The 22,994-nt window shown below is 36.4% G+C and overlaps 1 protein-coding gene across 3 annotated transcripts in view; it reads left to right on the top strand.

The window, feature by feature from the left end:
* Window positions 1-22,431, top strand: part of SNCAIP (synuclein alpha interacting protein) — a 115,990-nt gene extending 93,559 nt beyond the window's left edge. For 2 of the 3 annotated variants that reach the window (XM_063295288.1, XM_063295286.1), the window contains 6 exons: window positions 3,197-3,322; window positions 5,327-5,496; window positions 11,488-11,580; window positions 14,563-15,610; window positions 17,835-17,905; window positions 21,815-22,431. In XM_063295288.1, the coding sequence (XP_063151358.1) occupies window positions 3,197-3,322; window positions 5,327-5,496; window positions 11,488-11,580; window positions 14,563-15,610; window positions 17,835-17,905; window positions 21,815-21,899 (1,593 nt within the window). In that variant the 3' untranslated portion in view covers window positions 21,900-22,431. The remainder of the gene's footprint in view (window positions 1-3,196; window positions 3,323-5,326; window positions 5,497-11,487; window positions 11,581-14,562; window positions 15,611-17,834; window positions 17,906-21,814) is intronic. The other variant, XM_063295287.1, reaches the window with a different exon arrangement.
* Window positions 22,432-22,994: the final 563 nt, after the last annotated feature.

Here is a 22,994-nt window from a genome sequence, read left to right as displayed (position 1 = left end):
ATGGAATATATTTGTATGATTCTATTTATTTACTATAGTTCTGTACTGCTAAATCTGCTAAAAACTCATGGGAAATTCTAAATCTAAACATAGTTACTATATTGATGGAATATTAACAAATCCAACAATAACTCTAACAGTAAAAATAGCACTGAGCAAAAAAATTAATCACCCAGTGCTCCCCAGAAAAGCTGTCTTTGCTGTCTTCTGTAAAGACATTAGAGAAGGATTTGTAAGGGGAGGCTGTTCTACCAGAATTGGGACCATCAGCAAGAAATGGCACATCCTAGCTTGGCCCCCTCACTTCACAGAAGTAGGCAATGGAAGTAGCCTTTCCCAGGATGATCATATAGGAGAGAGTGAATCAAATAGGAGAGGTCTGTCCTGCAGTTACCTAGGTGCCAAGCCATTTAAGTCAAAAACAGTACTTTCAGTTGTACCCAAATACTTACTGATAGTGAATGTAGGGACCACTACACCAATGTTGTATGCTTCTGGCAGCCAGTACATACTAGCAAGTAGGTCACCACAGTTTGCAACAGTTGTAGTTTCAAAGGGTTGTCAAAGGCAGCCTTATGTAGAGTGCATTGCAATAGTCTAAATGTGAAGATGATCTTGTTGCAGAGGATTCCTCTGTGCAATACGATTCATTTTTTAAATTCCTTCAATATGAGAGCATATACTTTGACCTGAGATCCTTTCTTAGAACCCTCTGAGGGGCCCTGTGGAAGCCTTTCTGATATTGCAAAAAGGGAAAGGAGGTGGCTTGAGAGGTTTCTTGGGGATATGCCAGGAGTGGTCATCATCAAACTCTCCTTGGCCCCTCAGTGTCTTCCAAGTTAATGTCTAATATGGACCAATTCTGGCACAGATTCTCTTTTCTCCATTGCTTTTAAAAGGATATTAAATATTTCAGTCTGGGAGTGGGGGGAGGGAAAGAGCTAAAATCCTCACATTCTTCATTTCCATCCTGCTGATAGGAGCTCGGAAGGTATTAGATTTTTCAGAGTCTCAGAGTTCTCTGCTTTTTTTAGTTACGATCACCTGATGCTAACATCATTATAGGAGCCAAAGGGCTTCTTGTAAAATCAGAATGAAATCAAAATAATCAAATAAACAATAGCAATGGGGGGAGGGGAGAGACAATGAAATGCTCATAAAATACAATCAAAATATAAGAGATAAATTTGGGTTCTTAGCATTTTAGCATTACCATATAAAACACTGGTGTACAATCTAAGGCTCCTCCAAAAATCGCCATTGCAGAAGTAGAAAATTATTAAGGATACTAAGGGAAGTGAATATATTTAGTCTTAGCGAAAGATGAATGAGGAAAGATACGATATCCTTTGCAAACACCTGAAGGAATGTTACCCAGAGGAAAATCAGGTTTATTTTCTGCAAGACATGGAATGATGGTCTTAAGTTATACATGTTGGTTGAATGTTAGGGAAAACATTAAAGAGCTGGTGCAATTTAGTGATTAAGGTGTTGGACTTCTATCAGGGAAACCCAGGATCAAGTCTACCCTTAGCTATAGAAGCTCACTAGGTGACTTTGGGGCAGTTAGTCTTTCTCAGCCCAACCCACCTCATAGGTATTGTGGGAAAAATGGGAGAAGAGATCATTATGTCTTTCTCCTTGAGTATCTGAACATAAGGGAGGATGTATATCTAACAAATTAATAGCTTCCCAACAGGAAGAGGAGATTGACAGTGGAATCAATTACCAAAGAAAACAATAAGCTTCTTTTTGCTGGATGTATTCAAGCAGAGGCACCTGACAGGGTATTTTAAACTGGATTCCTTCAATGAGAAGGTGGTTGCATCTGATGGCCTAAATGGTCCCTTGCAATTCCATAATTCCAAGATATAGAATAATAATAACTATATTTGCTTAATTTAATTTTAATTAAATAGTACTCACATCAACTGTATTTTTGCTGTGTCCCTGGCCATGTTTTAGTCCCACCTCCTTTTAGGAATGTGGAGCTTCAGCATACTACTTATAGGCCTCAAAAAAAAATATGAGATAAGGTTTAAATATTTAAAACGTAATTGTCATGAGAATTTTTGCATTTCTCAATATTTATTCCATGCAGAAAATCTGCTTCTAATGGGAGGTTTCCAAATTGTTCAGGACATAGGAGATGGCTATGTAACCAGCATGCTTATTCACTGTCAAATAAAAGACCTAACTCCTCACTATATCATAGGATGGCTGTTAGAAAGAGGCTAAAGATGTCTCTGCCATAATGTATTAGCAGATAAATAGGTTCTAAATGAGAAATAGTTCAGCTGCTAAAATTCTTGTAACACCATCCTTTTCATTTCAATAAATCTTGCTAAACAAAAGTCTTAGAATCTGTAGTAAAAGGAATTACTTTCAGTTTGAGGTACCAAAAGAGCTTGATACTGCTGCCCCATGATATGTTATGCTGATTCTATCGCTCCCAACGTTTCATTATTCCTTTCATTTAAAAAAGAAAAAAGAAAAATCTCATAAAAATGCTGAAAATATATTATAGGAATCCAGACAGCAAACTATAGATAGACTAATTAGTATAACAGAACATTATAGACATGGGTTGCAGTACAAAAAGGCAAATCATTATTTGTTATATCTGGGGGAAAAAACATGTGCCATCAATGGACAGGTGCTGATAGCAATCTTGCCTGAACTTAAATGCTGCAGTTAAGAGACCATAACTAATAGATAGCATATGTTCACAAAGGTAATGCATTTTTTTACATTAAGTCTTTATTGATCAATAGCCAACACTTTTTATCTATTTAGTTCAAGTACTTAATGCCCAGGAAAGAAAGAATGGATATATTAACTATATCAGTTTTGATTGCACATATATTTTAATGTAAATCATTGTAGAAGTATAACAAAACCATATGCATATTTACACATACATAGTTCAATAATGCTTACTCCCCATATGGAAAAGTTTCCAACTGTAGTGTGACAGTATTTAGAATTTATTAATACTCAGTGGAATTTTAATAGCATCTAACATAGGCTTTCTATGAACTAAAGAAGCAATTGGTGTTAAATTCCATTGTGCTGGTACTACCTAAATATATCATGTTGTTTTATACATGTATATATCACACCATTATAATTATCAATATTTACTGTACATATTTTGTTCTCCACATAGTTTATAAAATGTTCCTTTTCTCTGTAGGAGAAAATCCTTCTGTGGCTTCTTCAGTTTATGCAAGAACAAGGGATTTCTTTGGATGAAGTTAATCAAGATGGTAATAGTGCAGTTCATGTGGCTGCTCAGCATGGATACTTAGGATGTATACAGGTAAACCACAAAACAGGAATGGGCAACTTGTGGCCCTCCAGATGTTGCTGAGCTACAAATCTCAGCAGCCCCAGCCAACATGGCCAGTGGTGAGGGATGCTGGCAATTGTCAGCAACATTTGGAAGGGCACAAATAACAGTATTCAAAAATATTGCTAACTTGAAACATAAGTTCATTTACATCAGATGACAGTTGATTATGCTATGTTCTAGTATAGCATTTCTCAACCTCAGCAAGTTTAAGAAGTATGGAGTTCAACTCCCAGGATTGGACTGGGAGTTGAAGTCCACACATCTTAAACTTGCTGAGGTTGAGAAACACTATACTAGTATATTGAAGTAATGGGTTAATAAGTGTGGGCTTTAGGAAAAATGGGATTTTGCAAAAGATGTGGACAAAATGGGAAGGTATTGTTCTAGCTCAGAACACTTGGAATGTTATGTTAGAACTTTTGAGTTTCTGTTGTCGTCATGAATCAAGATTCAAAACATTTCAACTGTTCCATGTTGAGCTACATTGCCAAAAAAAAAAAAAAAAGATACAAACTTTTGGTCATCTAATTTTCTTCAGGTACGGAGGAAGGAGAATGTTATAAAATGTTCATATCAGTGACCTGTACATAATTTTAAATTATATTCTGGAATGGATCCTTTCACTACAAATTGACTTTTCACCATCATAAAAAGTATTATATGGAACTAAGCCATCTACAACACTGCATGATGCTCTCACCTCTAACACCTTTTAAGTGCAGTGCCTTCCTTCTAATGTAATTTCCTATGGATCCTGTGTTTATGTAATTGCTAAATCACATTGTGATTTTGGAGCTTCTCAAACTCCCAGGAAGGTAGAGGGCAGTCAACTTTTTATTTTACAATAGCAGTTATTTATTAATAACAGTTCAGTCCTAAATATGGACTCAGCTTTAATTCTTTGGATCAGTTTTTCCAATAGCACCAAGTAGTATCAGGCTTGGCAAGTGCTCTGCATAGCATATGGTCAATACTATTTCATCTAACAAAAATATAATTGTGATAGCATAATTCAGGAGAATGTATTTATTAGATTAAATAAAATGTTATAATAGTTGGAAAATGAAATTGGAACATTTGTATCCATGGTGAGGTAACTAAGCATGAAAAGCTTAAGGCCATCACTGACATGACATTCTTTGAAGTATTACAGGACTTTTAAAGTTAAGAACATATGAAAGACCTTGAAGGGAGTAGATCATTAATTCTCCTAGTTTCTGAAGATCATCTAAAAATTATTGTTACCTTCTCAGCACAAATATATCATTCTTTTCCCCCTCAAACAACTAAAATATGCTGCTTATCCCATTTCCTTTTTATGCTTCAAAAAAAAAGTTATCCTATCCTCCACTAATTTAAATTATTCTGTCACCTTGCAGCACTCATCATGTCAGGCTTCACCCAATCAAGCAGGACTGAAACCACTTAGAAGCTCACAAGCAGATCTAAGAATTTAGAAAAAGTAATACTTATTGAAGGAAGTTAGGAAACCATAACCAAAAGAATTTCAGCAACTTCAGTTATTCAGAAACTAACTCTATTTATAGAAAAACAGGTCAAATGCTCTTGTGCTTTGTTTTTGTTCCCTCCCTGTGTAACTGACTACTTGGCCTCCTCTTTGGCGGGAGCTGGCCTTGTTTTCCTCAGTGTTTTTGAAACCGTGAAATGTGTTCTTATTTTGTTTTTTACTGGCAGTGTGAGAACTAACTCTCCCATATCTCTTCTTACAATAATACTTCGCATAAGCTAGCCATCCCCAACCTGGTTTCATTAACTTGTGTTGGGAATTACAACTCTCATAATTCCCAGACAGAATGTCTATTGGTTTTGCTAGCTAAAATTCTTGAAGTTATATTTCTAACACATCTGGTGGGAATCAAACTGGGAAGGCTGACATAGGCTGCTGTAATCAATATGCTGAACCTAGTGCCACTCAACGTAATAGCTGCTCTTAATATTTATGTATTTTAGACTCTGGTGGAATATGGAGCAAATGTGACTATGCAAAATCATGCTGGAGAAAAACCTTCCCAAAGTGCTGAACGGCAGGGATACACCATGTGTTCACGTTACTTGGTAGTGGTGGAGACATGCATGTCTTTGGCATCCCAGGTTGTGAAGTTAACCAAACAGCTAAAAGAGTAAGCTTTCATTGGTTGGGTTGTTCCAACTGTTCTCAAAACAGAGGTTTATTAATTTTCTATATAATTTAGGCTGCTTTATGGTTCATGCATATCTGTGTGGTAGATAATGTAACACTTGAGTTGAAGATGTACCACCAGTCAATAAGCAGTGAGGTCCTTAGCTAACTGCATATCTTATTACTTATGATTATGTCACCTTGGGACATCTGATGGACATGCTGAAAACACATTCCTTGGATAAGCATAAACCATGAACAGGTTCTCCTGGAATGTCTTCTAAGCAAGGCATGTTGAAGTAAATGGAAATTTCCTCAACTGTGAGACTTTTGGACTAATGACACATTCAATAAATTGTTACTTGTGACATAGAATTCTTACTTTCTTATTTCCAATTCTATTCTTTCATAAATAATTTTTATCTATCTTCAGATATCACAATCTCTTTCATTTTGCTATTGCACCATCTATACAGAGAAATGTGGGTGTAAAACATTTACATGCTTATGAAATTAAAAAAATTCCCTCTGAATCTGCAATTTACTCAAAGCTTTCCTGTTCAGCTCTAGCTCGGTGATAAGAATTGGAGAGCAGATTCACCTCTGCTGCTTGATTAAAGAAGGACAATATTGAGGCTGCCTTTCCAAATCTAGCTTTGCTGCTTTTTTGACATGTAGTTTTCTCACATTGTTGGGCCTGCTAAAGAAACTGCTATAACTGACGCTCACGGGTGGGACTGATCGAGCACAAAGTCTGTTGCTGGAAAAGAACGAAGCACTGTTGATCCCAGAGAAGTGGCCAATCTGGTTCCTGAGTTCTGTCTCTGTATAATCTAGTTGAAGATTACTATACTAACAAATTACAATGATGCCAAAATGGTGACACAATGCAATGATGCCATGATTATGTACTTGCACCATGACATCCAATGCAAGTATATAAGTATGCCATCAGGCCTTATCATTTGCCCCTCTTCGTCCACCTCCTGACAACATCCATGGTTGAAACTTACTGTTTGGCAGATTCTTAAATGGGATGATACATACAACTGAATATTCAATTCATGTGTTGTGAGTATTAAACACTTGAATTTTACAGGTGACTTTTCCCCTTCACTTAATGGAAGAGAAAAACAGGTAGACCAAAAATAGTCAGAAATAACAAATGGAAATAATTCATCCAGAAACCTGCAAAACAGGTACGCTTGCAACTTTGTGTTACAAGCCAGTGCTGACAGATAGTGGGGGTGATTTTTAAATAGCACAAGAAGAAAATGTGTAGGCAAGAGGAAGGAAGGAATGATCTTCCATGGATCTAGTTTCTACAAACTAGTTTACTGTTGACCTATTTAAAATACATTTTGTCATTTCCAGATCCTTTGCTATGCTGTATGAGCATTTCCATTTATAAGTACTGTAGATTCAGCCTACATGTGGTTGAAATCATGTGGATGCTTTCTGGCTCTAAATTTGTCATTTCAAAAGCTCTACAACTGAGGAGTGAGTTAATAAACTATGTCCTTTGAGCCAGGAAATTATCCACTTAAATATACCACAGCTGGACTTGTGCTGTCAGTTTTGTTCCACATTTTAAGCAAATCATTCTGAAAGTGAAAGCAGTAATGAGGTGGCTGCATTTTTATACACGCTCTGGCAGTATCACATGGCTTTGAACTGGGAAAAGGAAAAATATAGCTGTTCTGGAAATTTTCTATTTCAAAGGTAAACATTAGCCAGGGTTTTATGGGAGAGAAAAAAAACGGTAACATAGAATGTAGCAGTCTAGTGGCTGAATGCATGGTGGGCAGAAGCTGTCAATTTCCAAACTGTTTACAGGAGGTGCAAGAAAGTTAGCATGCTTCATATACTGTATGTCTGTGCACATTCTAGTAGACAGATTACCTAAAGAAAATAGAGAGTCCTGTTTGATCAAGCCAAGGGTCCAACCTCTAGCAAGTTCATTACTACTGCTTGTTCCCAAGAATACCAAATTCCCACCCCTGTACTAAATAACTCCTCATAAATTATATGTCATTCTTTCTTTATAAATGAATATTTGTCCCCTTTTCATCAAAGAGATCAGATCACCAATTAACACATATAACTGAATGGATTATGTCCGATCGTGGCCCCTCACAGGATATCATTCAACATTAAGCAACTTGTATGGCAAAAATGGTAAAAATCTGCTGGAAGGGGGAAGGAAAAAAAGAGAGAGAGAATGAATTAAATTAAAAATTTAAAAATTAAATAAAACTGAATGTCTTGACAGTAATGTTAATACTTTTGGTCTACCTAGGAACTGGAGATCTCTCAGCAGATTGCAAAGTTGTTTAAACATTAAAAATGGGATGCCATGTCACCAGGAATCTATCTTCATCTCCCCTGAATAGTTTTACAAGTCTGGAAAAAAGCTTTTCTCTTCTTATTGTAACAATTGCAAATATTTTTATTGCTTCTTTCTCACCTAACATAAACAAAACCTACTAAGAGAATGGAGACTTAGACCTCAAAAGCTGACACAACTTTTCCTCAAAATGCAAAACAATTTTGGGAAGTGGATGAAAAGAGCTAAACAAAGAGACCTGAGCTAAATGAATGGGATTAAAAATGGTGATGAAATTATTTGGGATGAAACTGAAGTGAGGGAATGTTGGAAGGAATATTTTAGAGATTTGTATGGGAATGAGAGTTATATGGTGAAGAGTATAATTGAAACAAATGTTAGAAATGTCAGTGTTCAAGAAAAGGTTAATGAAGAGTCAGAAATGCTGTGAGAATGTTGACAGATGTAAAGCTGCAGGTAGAGATAGTATAACTGTAGAAATGTTAAAATATGGATGTGGTTTGCAACTTACTTAACATGTGTGGAAAGACTGCATCTGTGTCTGATGATTGGAAGAATGCTTTTATTATTCCCCTGTAGCAAGAGTGACTGTAATAACTACAAAGGGATGAGTTTGTTAAGTGTGCCTGGGAGGATGTTAGGCGGAATTCTGACTGAAAGAGTACAAGAGGTGATAATGAGCAAAATCTGAGAAATATACTATAGCTTTATGCCAGCAGGAAGTATGCAGATTTTTGCTCATTCAGCAAGTTGTTGAGAAATGCCTGAGTGAATGGGTCAAGAGGAGGGGAGAGATTGAGCAAGTTATGTTGGATGGAGTTGATGAGATCCTGAAAAAGAAAGAGGTGAGAATTTTAAAGAACAGCAACAAAAAGGCAAGGAAAGAACTGGTGTACAGTGTAATAGAAGCAAGAATGATTGCAAGCTTGGAAAAGTATGGGGAGAAACAGTAAACAGTGTTGGTATGGACTAGATTTAGCTATGTTCCCCTTTCTCACCTCATGACTTTAATTTCTTTGGCTTATTTTTACTCCTTTTCTGTACTCTGTTCAACGTCCCTTTCTTTGAAAGGGAATCTCTCCATGTAGAAAGCTGTCACCAGTGTTGGTCCCAGTGGTGACTGGAACAGTTATCACAAAGAAATGTATTTAGTTCCCATTATTGTTGTAAGTTTTATAGCTTCATAAGATGAGAAAGAGAGATGGAAAAGTCACAAAAAAGCACCCTTGGTAGTTGAAGGACTACTAAAGTAGTCCGTGTGAGTTTCTCTTAAGCCTTCTATATAAAAAATCATATACAGTTTTGCTTTTTAAAGGAGTTGCTGAAGGATGTGCTTATCATAATTAGAGGAAAAGTAATTACTATGTTTGGGGATGTTTCAGTTGAGTCATTTGAAATATATTTTACTTTTTTGTGTAGCCATGGCATATGCCAGTTACTTAAACACTCCATTTTGTAGTGTTTATTGTGTTATTGCTACTATTTCTTTCTTAACTTCTGAAAACATGGCATCATATGACAATAATCTTCAGATGCTAGCATTTTATTTTATTTTATTTTATTATCTGTAAATAACTGAAGAAATATTATCTAAAAGTGTTTACCTGAAATTATCCCATTAAGAATGGGCTTTCAAGACAATGTCTAAGACAATAAAATAACCTAAATTCACATTTATGATAAAAATCCACATTCAGTTTACTAAAAAACAAAAGAAAAGTCTAATTTATGGAGAGAGAGAGAGAGAGAGAGACGCACACACACACACTTACATAATGTTATGCAATTAAATTATTACAGTTTAAGTCTTTTTTTTTAACAGTAGAGGGAAAGGGGAAAATTAAAAGGTTTCCTGGCAGTAAAGTACTTGTTTAAATATAGAAAGAAAGATGAGTTATTCAGATTATTGTATAGCTGACAGCGAAAGAATGTCTTTTTAGGATTATAGTATCAGTTTTAATACTTGGGATAGTTGCCATTTACTGAAAAAGGAATTTTTGAGCAAGGATTTATATAGGAAGCTTGCACTTTTATTAAACATAAATCGTATCAGAAAAAAGCAATACTGATGAGTGGTTTCCCTTAATTTTGTGTCTGTTTCTTTTAATACCTTTCAAGGCATATTCCCACCAATCCGATATTTGAGCATGGTGCTTTTTGATAGTATAAAATAATAATAAAAGTGAAAGTAATAGGGTTTTTTTCAGATCTGCAAAACAATGGCAGAATGCAGATAATGTCTTGATGTCACATGGCATGGATCAGCCAGTCAGGGCTGGTTTCTGATAGAAACTCTCTCCTCCATGCAATCTCGCTCCGTGCAATCTTGCAATCTTATAAGGAAACTATTATGGCTGATCAGAAAAGTCTGGGGACGCTGCCACAGAGGTTTCACCAAGCGGATGAGCAGTGAAAGGGTTTTATTTAAATGTCATGCAGACAGTTATGTGGTTAATTCAAATTGGGTACCCTGTTTGGCCTCCTCAGATGAGATCTCATCGTCACTAAATGTGAACCATTATTATTCTTACTCTCAGAATAAAATTACATGTTCATAATTATTCTTGAAGTTCTGAATGTCTCTTTTAAACATTGTTAATGAAAGCTAAAATAAGAAGGGCTACGTTTTAAAATCACATATATATTCTAGTACATGCTACTCAACCACTTAATTTTAAAGATGGAAGTGGCTGTAATCTAAGAGGCAGAAAATTCTAGATATCACTAGTACTTCCGTGTTGCTAGCAACTCTATAAACTTGTTCTTTAGTATAAAGTGTACCGCTTTGTTTCTTTAGTTTTGACTGATAAGCCCTGGCCTCACTTCACTCTCATTTTGTATTTGTAAGCATCCTTCCAGATGAATGCGGAATAACTGTACTTGCTCTCTACTAAATGACCCTGTACCATGAGGGAAATAGAGGCATACATTTCACAAATTTACTTTTTAGAAGTTTTAATTGCAAGCTTTTCATTCTTATACGTTGCTTCCATTATTAGTTCATTGTTAAGTTTATTTAATATCACATTAAGATTTTATGAACTTCGGACATTCCGAATTGTATATTTTACATTGTAAACTACTTTGGAAGATCTGTAGTTCTGAGAAGTCGGTAAAGAATTAGCTGCACCATTCTGTGTACATCTATCAAAACTACATTAAGTGGACGCAGGACAGGTATAAGTAAAAAAAATTAAAAAATACTTTTCTCTCAAGTCACTGGTAGGAAAGTTAGAGGGAAGTAGTTCCAAATTTCAGTGACTTTGGTTTTAATTGGACACAGATAAATTCCTTGTTGTAAATTCCAAAGCCCCAGGAATCTGCTCCTTAAAATTCTAACCCTGCAGCTGACACCAACATCACTGCTAGGAGTAAATAATGTATATAATGCAGGCAACTTTCAGAAGGTATAATAGAGTGATCAGAGTCTTGTCACAGGGATTAGAAGCAATTTGCAGAACAGAGTCCTCCTTTGTACATGTTGACATTTGTATGCATTCTGTGAGTGCAGCCCTTAAATTATAAATTAACAGGGGCTGTTTTAAAGGGATGTTTACTGAAAACAATTGCATCTCCTTTAGTACATCGATGGACACCTTTTTCTTTTAGGAATAAAATAGTCTAACAATTTAATATTTCTTATAGGCAGACGGTAGAGCGTGTGGGTTTACAGAACCAACTCCAGGAGCTTCTAGAAACTCAGAGGGCAGAGGGCAAATCACAGCCAACATCCTCAAGGTAACTAGGCTTATAAAAGTAGGATTCAGTTTCTGAACTGAAATTTCTCATAATTACAGAGAAGTCATGCTTCAGCTAAAATTTCAGTAATTTGGGTTATAACGAATGTAACAGAAAATGTCATATGATGGAAATTCATATTGATTGCAAAACAGAAAAGATTCTGATGTGTAGAATGCAAAACTATGATGACTTTTCTTTACTTCTATAGAAATCCATAATATAAAAAGGAAAACTGTTGAGAAGAGGGCAGTAATTTCTCCAATTTCATGTATCTGTGGCATGGGTGAAGCTTTGAGAAGGTCCCAGGCTGCTCAATTATATCTAAATCCACAGAGATAACCTCTTTCTAATAGTCATTTCCTCTCCCTTGATTCACTCACTCACTTGTTCTCCATACATTCTAGCTTCAATCTTTTACTTCTTCCTCCCATAATATATGGTTGCCATCAACTTCCCTGGGTCATCCCAAACAATCTTTTGGTTCTTCTATAATAATTCCCAAGTCCCCCCTCAGTTTATTGTTGTAGCTGTTTCAGAGTCCAGAGTGCTGGGGCCTTTTGTCATCTACATTTACATTTCTTCCAGTTCCCCTTTAAACTTTTCTAAAAATTCTCTTGCTGTTTGGACTGAGTTCAATCTGAATCTCTGTTGTTTCAAAGTGAAGATCACTCCTTCCAATTTGTCTCATCAATATGGTATCCTTTTCTGTTTAACTTTGTTAGTCAAAAAGAAATACAATTTTCTGTTTGCGTAGTATTCTAATTGAAATTTCTTTAAGTACAATCACATTTGCATTGTTAATCTTTAATCTGGAAGTAAAATGCTGCTGCAAAACCTGATCTCTGGTCTTCTTTCTGACAAAGTGCATATCCCTTGGTACATTTCTTATTTTTGTGAATCATGTATTGATTCTATAAACTTGATCAGCTTCTGCCTCTATATCACCTTCATCCCATTCCAGAAAGTTTGTTAAAGACCAGACAACCTTTTCTCTGCTGTCTTCTCCAGGATCCCCTGGAACTGCTCTAAGTCTCAGGCAGAATTCTTTTTCTCTCAATTCCAGTAATGTCAGATTGTCTAAGTCCTTCTCTCTGTTTATTATTTCTGTTTCACTTTCTAAAATTTTCACTTTGTCATTAATTTGTTTAATTTCTCCTGTAAGGTGCCCTATAGATTCTTCTTCTTTTGGGGGGGGGGAGGGGGAGTGACTTCTTCTTTCATCTCCTCTTTCATCTTTACAAACCTTTTTTCCATTCTCTCTTCAAACGCAACCAACTCACTTTTAACAGATTTGACAGATTCAGATACCAGCTTTCCCATCTCTTCAAACAACTTTTGTAATATTTCTGGAGTAATTGCCCTTTTCTGTTGGTTGCTCTAACAAACCTCTTCTTCCTTCACCCTGCTTTGCAGCTTTTCTGGAGTTGCCATTTTTTAACTTATAATTCAAAAGTAAAAGTAAATCAGTTACAAAGCTGAAGGTAAAAGGCAGGCTTCTCTCTTTTTTTTCCTTGTTCACTTTCTTTATACCATTAAGGCTTTAGTCCATTCTGTCTTTCCATAGTTTTAATGACACAGTCCATCTCATATTAAACTTATCTTATTTTGTAACTTCCACCAATTATCTTTTCCGTTTAATGTCAAAAATCAACATTCCCAGGAAGGTCTGCTGTGTTTATTTCATTAATTCCATGTAATGCCAAAAACACTTTCACCAAAATCTTTATCTTTCAATTAATACTGTTCCCTTTATCCATTTATAACTTTCTTAGTCAAAACCTTGATTAAGCTCTTTGCTGTTGTTTTAAGTCTTTTCAAAGTATTATTTCCCTCTTTATTTTACTTTCCGTAATTTGGAAGGAAGGCTGACTCACCAGAAGTTTTCTTTGTCCCACTGTTTTCAAAGACCTCTTTTCAACTGTAAATTCTTCCAAAGTGATTAAGAAAGTCAGGATTGGTTGTGCTTAGTGTCCTTTAAAAATCTCCATGGCTAGAGTGAGCAAGCTGTTTCTCCTGTGACCCTCAGCCACTCTAATGAGAAGACAGCAAGACTTCTATCCCACAGTCTCCTCCAAGGAGCAGCTGTCCGGAGTGCAGGTGGACAATCTTTCATTCTTTCCGTTATCTAGAAAGACTTTCACCAGCCAGAAATCACCACTGGCCACTGTTCAGTTCACTGCACTGTCTTCACTACCTTGGAGACATCTAGTATGCCACAGAACCTCACCTGGAAGCTTTCTCCAACATAGGTCCCCTCCAGAGGTGTGAACTCTAGCCAGTTCTGGCCATTGCTAAGAATTCTGAGAGTTGGTCTGCACATCTGGAGGTACCCAAGATGGAGAAGGGTGCTTCAGATCAGTGGTTAACCTCTTCATCCAGACTTTCTCAGAACATTCAGAGGCATTCTGATGAGTAAAAATGGCAGCTGAGTGGAAGTGAGCTATACTCCTCTACTCATATTCAATTTGAAAATAATGTAGAGAAGAATATATTATAGATAGCCTGCTCCTCTACTCCTTCCCAATGTCTTTTCCAGTGTTAACATAGGGACTATCAACAGAATTGTAAATTCTGAGGCATAGACAATGTTTTTGCTGGTGGTGATGTTAGTATTAGGGTTGATTATCACCATTTTTTTTCTCATGAAGTCAAAACATATGCTGATTATAATAAAGTGTAATATTCGGTTTTAACACACACCTATTCTATCAAGATCTAAAGTAAATGTTTAATAGAAAATCCTTCTGTGGAGATTAGCAAAGAATGGAAATAATAGATCCTAGTTTGCAAATAGACTTACTTGCTTAACTGTAGCATAGAAGTGCAAGTCCATAATATATTCCAGGTGGATGAGGTCAAAAAAGAAGGCAATAGAATGCATGGGAAAGGGGGAGAAAATGTGATGGAAACATCCATGTTGTGTCTGTATAATTTTGATTGTGGTCTTGTGTACTAATTTTTTTTCTTTCTTCATTGAAGTTCACCATCATCACCCATTTCTGGCAAACCTCAGTGGAAACCATCTGATACAGATGACGTGACTCCACCAAAAAGTAAACTGAACACCCATGATGGGATTCAGATTCTTGGCAGTGCAGGAATACACCACCCCAATCGGCCCAAGATGAAAGAGGAGGATTCTGATAAAATCCTGCGCCAGCTGCTGGGGAAAGAAATCTCTGAGAATGTCTGTATGCAGGAAAAGCTGTCCTTAGAATTTCAGGATGTTCAGGCTTCCAAGAATATAAAGAAGGTTCCACTGGAGAAAAAGGAACTGAAATTAGCAAGACTGAAGCACCTAATGCAGAAGTCCCTCAGTGAATCTGACACAGATTCAAATAATTCGGAAGACCAGAAGAACACACCTGTGAAAAGAATTGATAAGCCCAGGCCACGGCCTATAGTGGAAAACACTGAAAGCACTGAGAATTTGCATCTCATGATTAAGAAACATGCTTTGGCATCGGGACGCCGGTTTCCTTTTGGAATTAAAACCTCGAAATCAATGGATGGTCACAGCCCTTCTCCCACTTCTGAAAGTAGTGATCCTGATAATGAATCCCACTATCAGATTGGAACTATGCCTCAAAGCCAGGCTGGGGGAGACCCCTGTCAATCCAGTCCCGATACCATGATTGCTCCCAAAGTTGCCACAAGTCCCAAGAGTGCCCTCAAATCTCCATCTTCAAAGCGCAGGACTGCTCAGAATTCAAAGCTCAGAGTGACATTTGAGGAGCCTGTGGTACAGATAGAGCAAACAGAGATTGGTTTAAATGGGGAGAAGGACAAAGAGCAGAATAAAACTCTTCCACGGCCAATACCTACTGCTGAGACTGGGGACCAGCAGAAACGTCCATTCGGAACATTTCGATCCATAATGGAGACTCTGAGTGGCAATCAGAACAATAATAATAATTATCAGTCTTCAAGTTTAATCAAGACCTCATCACCCTTTACCTCATTAGGAAGAAAAGCCACAGATAGCAAGGGAAATTCAGCAACTTCTACAAAAGGAAAAAATAAACCAGTGAGTCAATATAAAGGGTTGAGGGAATGTTTGTTCATAATTTCATCAATAATTTCTGCCAAAAATCATGAATGCCAAAAATGATATATACATGACACCATTAAATTGATATCAGTTCATCATGACTGGGGAAGCTTAGGAGAGGTAAATGATGATGTGGGAACATCTGGAAGGAGGCAAGAAAAAATTGGAAAGGGTGTAACATAAAGATGTCTGATTGAGCTTTTTCAGAATGCAAACTTCTATATCTGCTTGGATGAAGGCATGACAGTAAAAGCCAGCTTGCATTCTCCTGTGCACAGAAGAAATATCAGAGTGTTCTGTCTTATATATAGGTCAGAGATGAAAGAACTCTCTCTCATCATTTTGCCTTGGTATGAATTGAGACTGGAATAGTTTTTTATGCAGATGGGTCTTAAAATCCAAACCCTTCAGCAAAAGATAAAATATTCTATATTTTACATACCCAGAGAGAGAGATGATTGGATAAGTGTAATGAATATTTTATTTGGAATACGTTGTAGAAGTAATATTAGGGAGGCATATCCATGCAATGGTGCTAAACCAGAAATAGGAATACAGCCATATGGAGAAATACATGAATCACCAGGGGATCCAAGCATGGTGTTACATTCTGTTTCCCTTACCTAAATGCTGTGCTTGGCAGCTATTATTATGTGTTAAAACATTCATATGGACTGACTTGTTCAAGCATTTGGATAATTTTCTTTTCCATACAAATGCAAACTTTCTCTTTTAGCATTTATGCTGGTAAGGGGGGGGGGGGAAGCCCAACCATGCAGCACACTGCCTCACTTGAAAAAGTCACCACCTATTATGTAGAATTTAAATTAGTTTACTTGTGTTGGCTATCAAGTATGAGCCATAAAGCAATTGAGACTGCATATTGGAGATTACTGCATTGGAAAAAAAAGCTATTGACTACAAAGAAGTAGGTGATAGACAAAAATAGGGTAGCTGTAGAGCACTGGGTAATGCTGCAACAGAAGTAAGGCAGAAGGTTCAGAATTAGGAATCTCAGGTTCAACCATTGTTTATAGGAATGATGACTACCAGGGAAAATAGACAAATTATAGGACTTGTGAGTATATTATCTGCTTCTGGAGACCTTAAGAAAGGGGAACGCTTCCAAATCAAATTCTGTCAGAGAGATGAAAGATATGGAGGAGAGAAAAGAATGGGAATAAAACAAGTTTTGTCTAGAGCAGAGGTGCCAGTAATAGAGAGGTACATTCAATTTGCCTGCATTCTTTTCTGGACCCCAGATCCCCGTCCCCACTGGAAATGGTAAAAAAAAAAAAAGTCAAGTCTGGGGGTTTTGGGGGGGCTGAGGTTGATTTTAAGTAGCAAAATGGCTGATGCCTACGGCACCATTTTCTCCACTTAAAAAGGCAGTGTTCCCAAATCTTAGGTCCATTTGGGGTCCTGGCCCCATCCATTGACATGCAGGTCAAATCCCAATAATGATGCTTGAGCTAACAGAAGTTTCATACTCCTGATCAAGAGCCTTGGGAGCCAGCTTTGGTAAAGTAACTGAGTGGATCATATTTTACAGCCCATTCCAAGAAAATGCAAGGATTATATTCATATAAAGAAAGTTTTTAAATAAAGACTAAGCTATGCTTTGGCAGAATGTCAGTGCATAGCTCATTTTGTTTTGAAAATTTAAGCCTAAACTTGAGTTCCTATAGTATTGAACTAAACTGACATTTATATGCATACAGTACATTCTACCTCCAAGTGGCTTCTCGTAATGAAGATATGTGTTAAAAGGAGACCTAAAGCAAACTAGAAATCAAAGTATAATTAAAGGTGTGGCAGATAGATTTGTCTATAGATTAAGATTTGTTGAAATCATATATAAGTGCTAGATATCAGCACTATTTCCTTTTTACCTGATGAAGTTATAGATGCTATCCAAGGGGATCCAACCTTATATCCTTGTGCCAGTAAGGCAGAAAATCCCTATTGTTTGCCAAAAACATCCTGATCCCTTGAAGGCAATAGGAGCAGCCCTCTCCCTTGCATGCAAGGCTCTAGTTAGACACTGAGGTTTCTGCACGCCTACTTAGATACTAAACTGTAATATAGATGTCCAGCCCATTTGTTGATATGCTTAACTTTTTAATACCTGTCTGTATACTGTGCATGTAAGAAGCTAGCTGCATGCCTTCTGACTGACAAATGCATTGCCCTTCCTTAGGCTCTTTGCTCCAGCTACATCAGTTTTTCCACTAGCATGCTGATTGGAGACTGCCTCAGTAACAATGCATGGTATGTCCTGATGTAGAATGAAAACATTGTTTTTCTATTACTTTTTATTATCCTCTCATTGCATCTACCACTTATAATTGTTCACAGCTTAAACTAATGAAACCATTGATAATTGTAAAAGAAAATATAATTTTGATCTGCTAAAAAGATATAATAAATTCTTATAAGCCATTGCTAATATTCATAGCTGAACTAGCTTAATGGTTCCATGGTACGGTGTGCATAAAAAACACCAGTACTCATAAATTCAAAAATGCCCTTTAGTTCAGTTTGGCATTGTGTAGCTTCTTGAATGGAAGTCAAACAGCAGATGAGGATGGAAATTAAATTTCCTTTTATGCACAGGCCAAGTCACTCCACTTAGATTCAGAGAATGAGTGTCTCATGCTCTATTTGCTCATGTCTTATAACTTGGCTTTGAACTCTGATTTTTTAATGCCAAGATAATGTTAAGTAGGCCAAAATTAAAGTGTTTTTCTCTTTTCAAAAATATAAATATATTTGGTTGGAACCAGACGTACATTTCTGTGAATGAAATACTGCTTCTGTTTGGAGAGGGAACCAAGATCCAGGAGATGTTTTCTGCTGGTAATTTTTTTTTGCCAAATGTCTCTTCTCCTTGCAGCCTTCATCCCTACCTCTCACACTGTTTTGGAAGGTTTCTCAGTCATCCAGAGTAGTAACTAAATAAATAAATAGGTTTACTGTTGTAACCACAGGTCATAACAATGTGGCATAGCATAAAATACAAGAAAGCAAAATAACAAGAAAAGAAAAACAGTAAAAAAAACGCTAGATATAAGAAGGTTGGATCAAGATAAAACCAGGGCTACAATTAAGAACTTAAACATGTCTATGTTTAAATGACAATAGAACAAAAGTAGCAACCTAACTACTATCAGTTAAAAACACTTGCAAGAAGATAATTCAGTCACTCAGACTGAGCCCTTGAGTTCACCTACCACCATTAATTTGACCCTGATCTCATCATAAATGGGACAGTGGAGGACAAGTTGAGTAATTCTCTCTGCTTGACTGGTACCCAGGGTAGAGATGCTATTCAACAAGGTACTTACAAAATCTGCCTTCAAGATATGCCAAAAGCATGGTCTGCAGGCAAAGGAATGTAAAAGCCGTTCTCAGTGGGGCACTGGTAAAATTCCCAGATACTGGGAAGGGCTTCCATGTTTTTTAAAGGAATGGTACCAGGATGGAAATTCAGATGACTTGCAATAGCACATTTATTGGCATCCTCTTCAAGATGCCTATCTCTAATATTTTCTCTGTTCCAAGAGCTAAATTCCCCCAGAGGTCCTCCAGAGTAGTTTTTCAAGGCTGCCATAAAATCACTGAAAATGCCCTCGCAACCCCTGTCCTCTTGTGTTCTAGAATTTCCCTGAATGCAGATCTGGATCTAACTAAAAATTGTGTCTTTTATTGGACGCTTGTTTGAGGAGAGATGAAGTATAATTAAAGTTGCCCAAAAGTTTCAATGCACCTACCAGTTTTATAGTTCTTAGCAAGGAGTAGCAAATTTAACAAAAAAGTAGGCAATGATAAAACAAAAATGGTAATGAGATTAAAAAGTAAATAAGTTTAAGCAACATTTTTTGGGGGAAATGCCTTTATTGAAGCTTCTGAAATTCATTATAGCTTTTCCAATTCTATACAGCCACAGTTGCCTCTATTTAGATGGCAAATTTCATATACAACTTTAGCATAGAGATAGATATACAGACAGAAAGACAGACACCTATAACCATCATGCTTTTGGAGAATTGCTTTTGTAAAATTAATTTTGTCCTGGTATTGCTTTATAACCTACCTCTGGGGCAGATGTTTAATATTTAAGAAGATACTAACTTTTGGTAATTTCCAGAAAACCCAAGAAAAATATAAAAGCTGTAGAAGTTTGAAGCTGCCATTTCACTCTCAGTATGTTGTTTTTTTTTAAGATATGTATAGCAGCAATTTTAAAATCTCAGTTGCCTCCAAAAAGTCCTGCTTGCTATTTGTTCCTAATTGGCTATAGCTTGATTGTAGTAAAACAAATAACATTCTTATTTTAAAGAAATTCAGTCCTTTTCTTTAAACGACACAGGGTCTATTCCACTTGCTAAGTCCTTTTTTTGTTTTAAAAGGACAGGTCTGTTTTTATTAAAGATAGTACCAAATAAATACTTGTAATTATGTTACCCTTCTGTTGCTAATAAAATATTTGTTTCTCAGGGTTTAAGCATGTAGTGTATGTGCTACATTAAAGTGAGAATGTACTCATCTACGATAAGTAATTTATTCACATCACTAGTAGTTTTATCGTGAAAGCTATTTTATTGCTTTTATTACCTTTGTCCTTACTACATCATGAAGCTACGGGGACCAATATATGTTGTCCTCAGAGCTAGTCTCTCCATTTTTAGAAATGAATAGAGAACAGGTTCCTTTTTTCATTAGACATATGCATTCAGATTACCAATATCCTTTTATTATCAGCATGTAAATTCAGCATTAATTACTAGTAGGAAAGAAGGAAGGCTACACATGGCTAGGATTTGTAGTGGGCACTTTGCACTTAGCTAAATGCCTCTGTGAAGCTGCTGAGTCATTTTTACATTACTTCTCCCCCACCATCCTTGAATACAGGGGCAATCGTTTAACATGTATGGGACTTTTTAACTTTAGAGGTGTAACTAAACAGGTTACCTAACCTGACCCTAACCCTAACTAAACAATATTTCATAGTAGAGAAAAGTGACAGCATGGTTTAGCTTGGGTTTTGAGAACAAAGCAACTGCTTTATGCAAGCATCAGAACCAGAATTCAGCTGTCCTTTCTATCCATGCACAGTGCAGTTTGCAATGCCATGATTGAAAAAAACAACAACTATAAGCAAACTGCTTGTGGCAACTTTTCATCATACCAATGTATTCATATTTAATTAGAGAATATGGAGAATGAAATGGAAGGTAACAGGTGCTTTGGAGATTTTATGATGTTGCTGCTATTTAAGATTGTTCCTTTCTACTACCAGTGTGGGAATGAGCATGTGTAGAAAGTTGTCTACTGTGAAAGAGGTGACCTAACCAGTTTTATGTCCAAATTGCAAACCAGAGAAGCACAGTGTACTTCTCTGTTTGTACAGTGTACTGAGTATTTTCAAATATATAATGGAAGAGATTTTATTTTTTTTTACCTGCCTATTCCCCTAGTTTCTCTCTAAATGCAAATTCAGTTCTTAATTAATGGCTATGCATACAATGCAAAATATATGTTTTGCAAATATATGTATAGTTTATAGTTTTTAAAACTATGATTGCATTTGAATAATATAATCTTAATGCTTTATGCATTATGATACAGGGATAAACAACATATTTTGCAATTAGTGTCTACTTAGGCAGAATAAAATTATTATGAAAAGGTCTGCTTATTATTTGCATACTTTTTAATATCCATATGCATAATAAAAGAACCTTTCATATTCAAATTTAGTTCAGCAGTAAAAGATCTACTAGCTCTACATAGTTTATCATTTTGCATACTATGATATAACTGGACTCTTAGGTTATTCCTCATTTCCCAATTGTAGATTTTAATTCCAGGCTGCTTTGGTGGAAATAAGTAAATTTTTATAAAAGTTGGGTTCTCCCACAAGAGAACCATAGTCCAAATGAGTACCTATGCAGTATATTGTCTCTGACACCAGGATGGATGGATGGGTGGATAAAAGTAGATAGGAATACAAATAATCTCAGCGCAATTTGCTAGCTGTAAGATTATCTACATATTTGATGGTCCACCAAACTTCTGTGCCAATTTAAGACCAATGCTACTTCTGGATTATGATTAACTACAGGTTATTTGATCCCAAATAACTGTTTATTTTCTTTTTTCTTTTTGTCTTGTCAGGCATAATAGCTACAGTAAAAAACCTCAGAGCTTTTACAGCAAAAACTGTTTTGAAGAACCAGAGCTGCAAGAATTGTTCCTCTGACTTACATTTCATTGGATCTCATAGTCTTCCTCCAAACATGGCCTGAAATCTTCCCTCTTGGAATGCACCCATATGAGATACAAATTTCACCAGCAGAATAACAAACTCTTAGGATGCCTTAAATTTGTAGCCATTAGACAATATACAAAAATCAATCATGTATGCATCTATGTCACTTTTTTGTAAAGTGTTCTGTTTAAGGCAGGGATGAAAAAAGCCATGGTTTGGAAACCCAGTGATGCAAGGATCCTTCCAAATAATCATCTGACCTCCATTTTTTACATTATCTGTTGCATGGATATAATGTAACATGTCCTGTATCTCTCTTTTTCAAAACTTACTTGTATCTGTTAAAAAAAGAAAGGAGGAGGAAAGAAAGGCTCTGTAAGTGTAGATCATCGCTGAGCCCAAGGCAGTGGTTTCCCCCCCAGCCCTGACCCTTTGGTTCCCTATATTTTGTCACTCTTTCTGAATGTTTGTATAAAAGAAAATAAACCAGTGTTAACCAAAACACAGTGCATAGATAATCAAATGTGTTCCGCTTCATTTCTTTTGATGATCTTTGTGATCCAATTCATTTGAAAAACTTTGTGTCATTTTTTAAATAATCACAGCAGGCAGACTATCCTTAGAATGTTTTGATATTAAATAATTTTTCCATAGGCATACTGAAGTTTTGGCCACTACTCCCTCTGATCATCATCTTCATCATCAAAAAAAAGTTTATGAATTAGAATAAGAAGTGCTTGTTCTACTTACGTTTAGAAAGCTGGTTGTGAAGTAGACACAGAATCTGTAAAGTAAGACAACGGCTCAAAGTACAACTGCACAGAATCTATTTGAGTAGCTTATACCCTCAATTCCAAAGTCAAGTGACCCTGTGCTCTAGTGTTCATGCAGCAAGTTTGGGTGGATTTCATAAGCAAGCCATTCAGTCTAAAAGCAATATCCTATATAGAAAGCCTTTTGTGTGTGTGTGTGTGCGTGCCTTCGACTCAGTCTTGACTCCTGGTGACTGCCTGGACAAGTCCCTGAAGTTTTTGTGGCAAGATTTCGGAAGTGGTTTGCCATTGCCTCCTTCCTAGGGCTGAGAGA

Source organism: Candoia aspera, chromosome 2 (genome assembly GCF_035149785.1).
Source record: "Candoia aspera isolate rCanAsp1 chromosome 2, rCanAsp1.hap2, whole genome shotgun sequence".
Lineage (NCBI taxonomy): Eukaryota > Metazoa > Chordata > Lepidosauria > Squamata > Boidae > Candoia > Candoia aspera.
The sequence above is the reverse complement of the archived record's forward strand: the minus strand, read 5'-3'. Positions and strand labels throughout refer to the sequence as shown.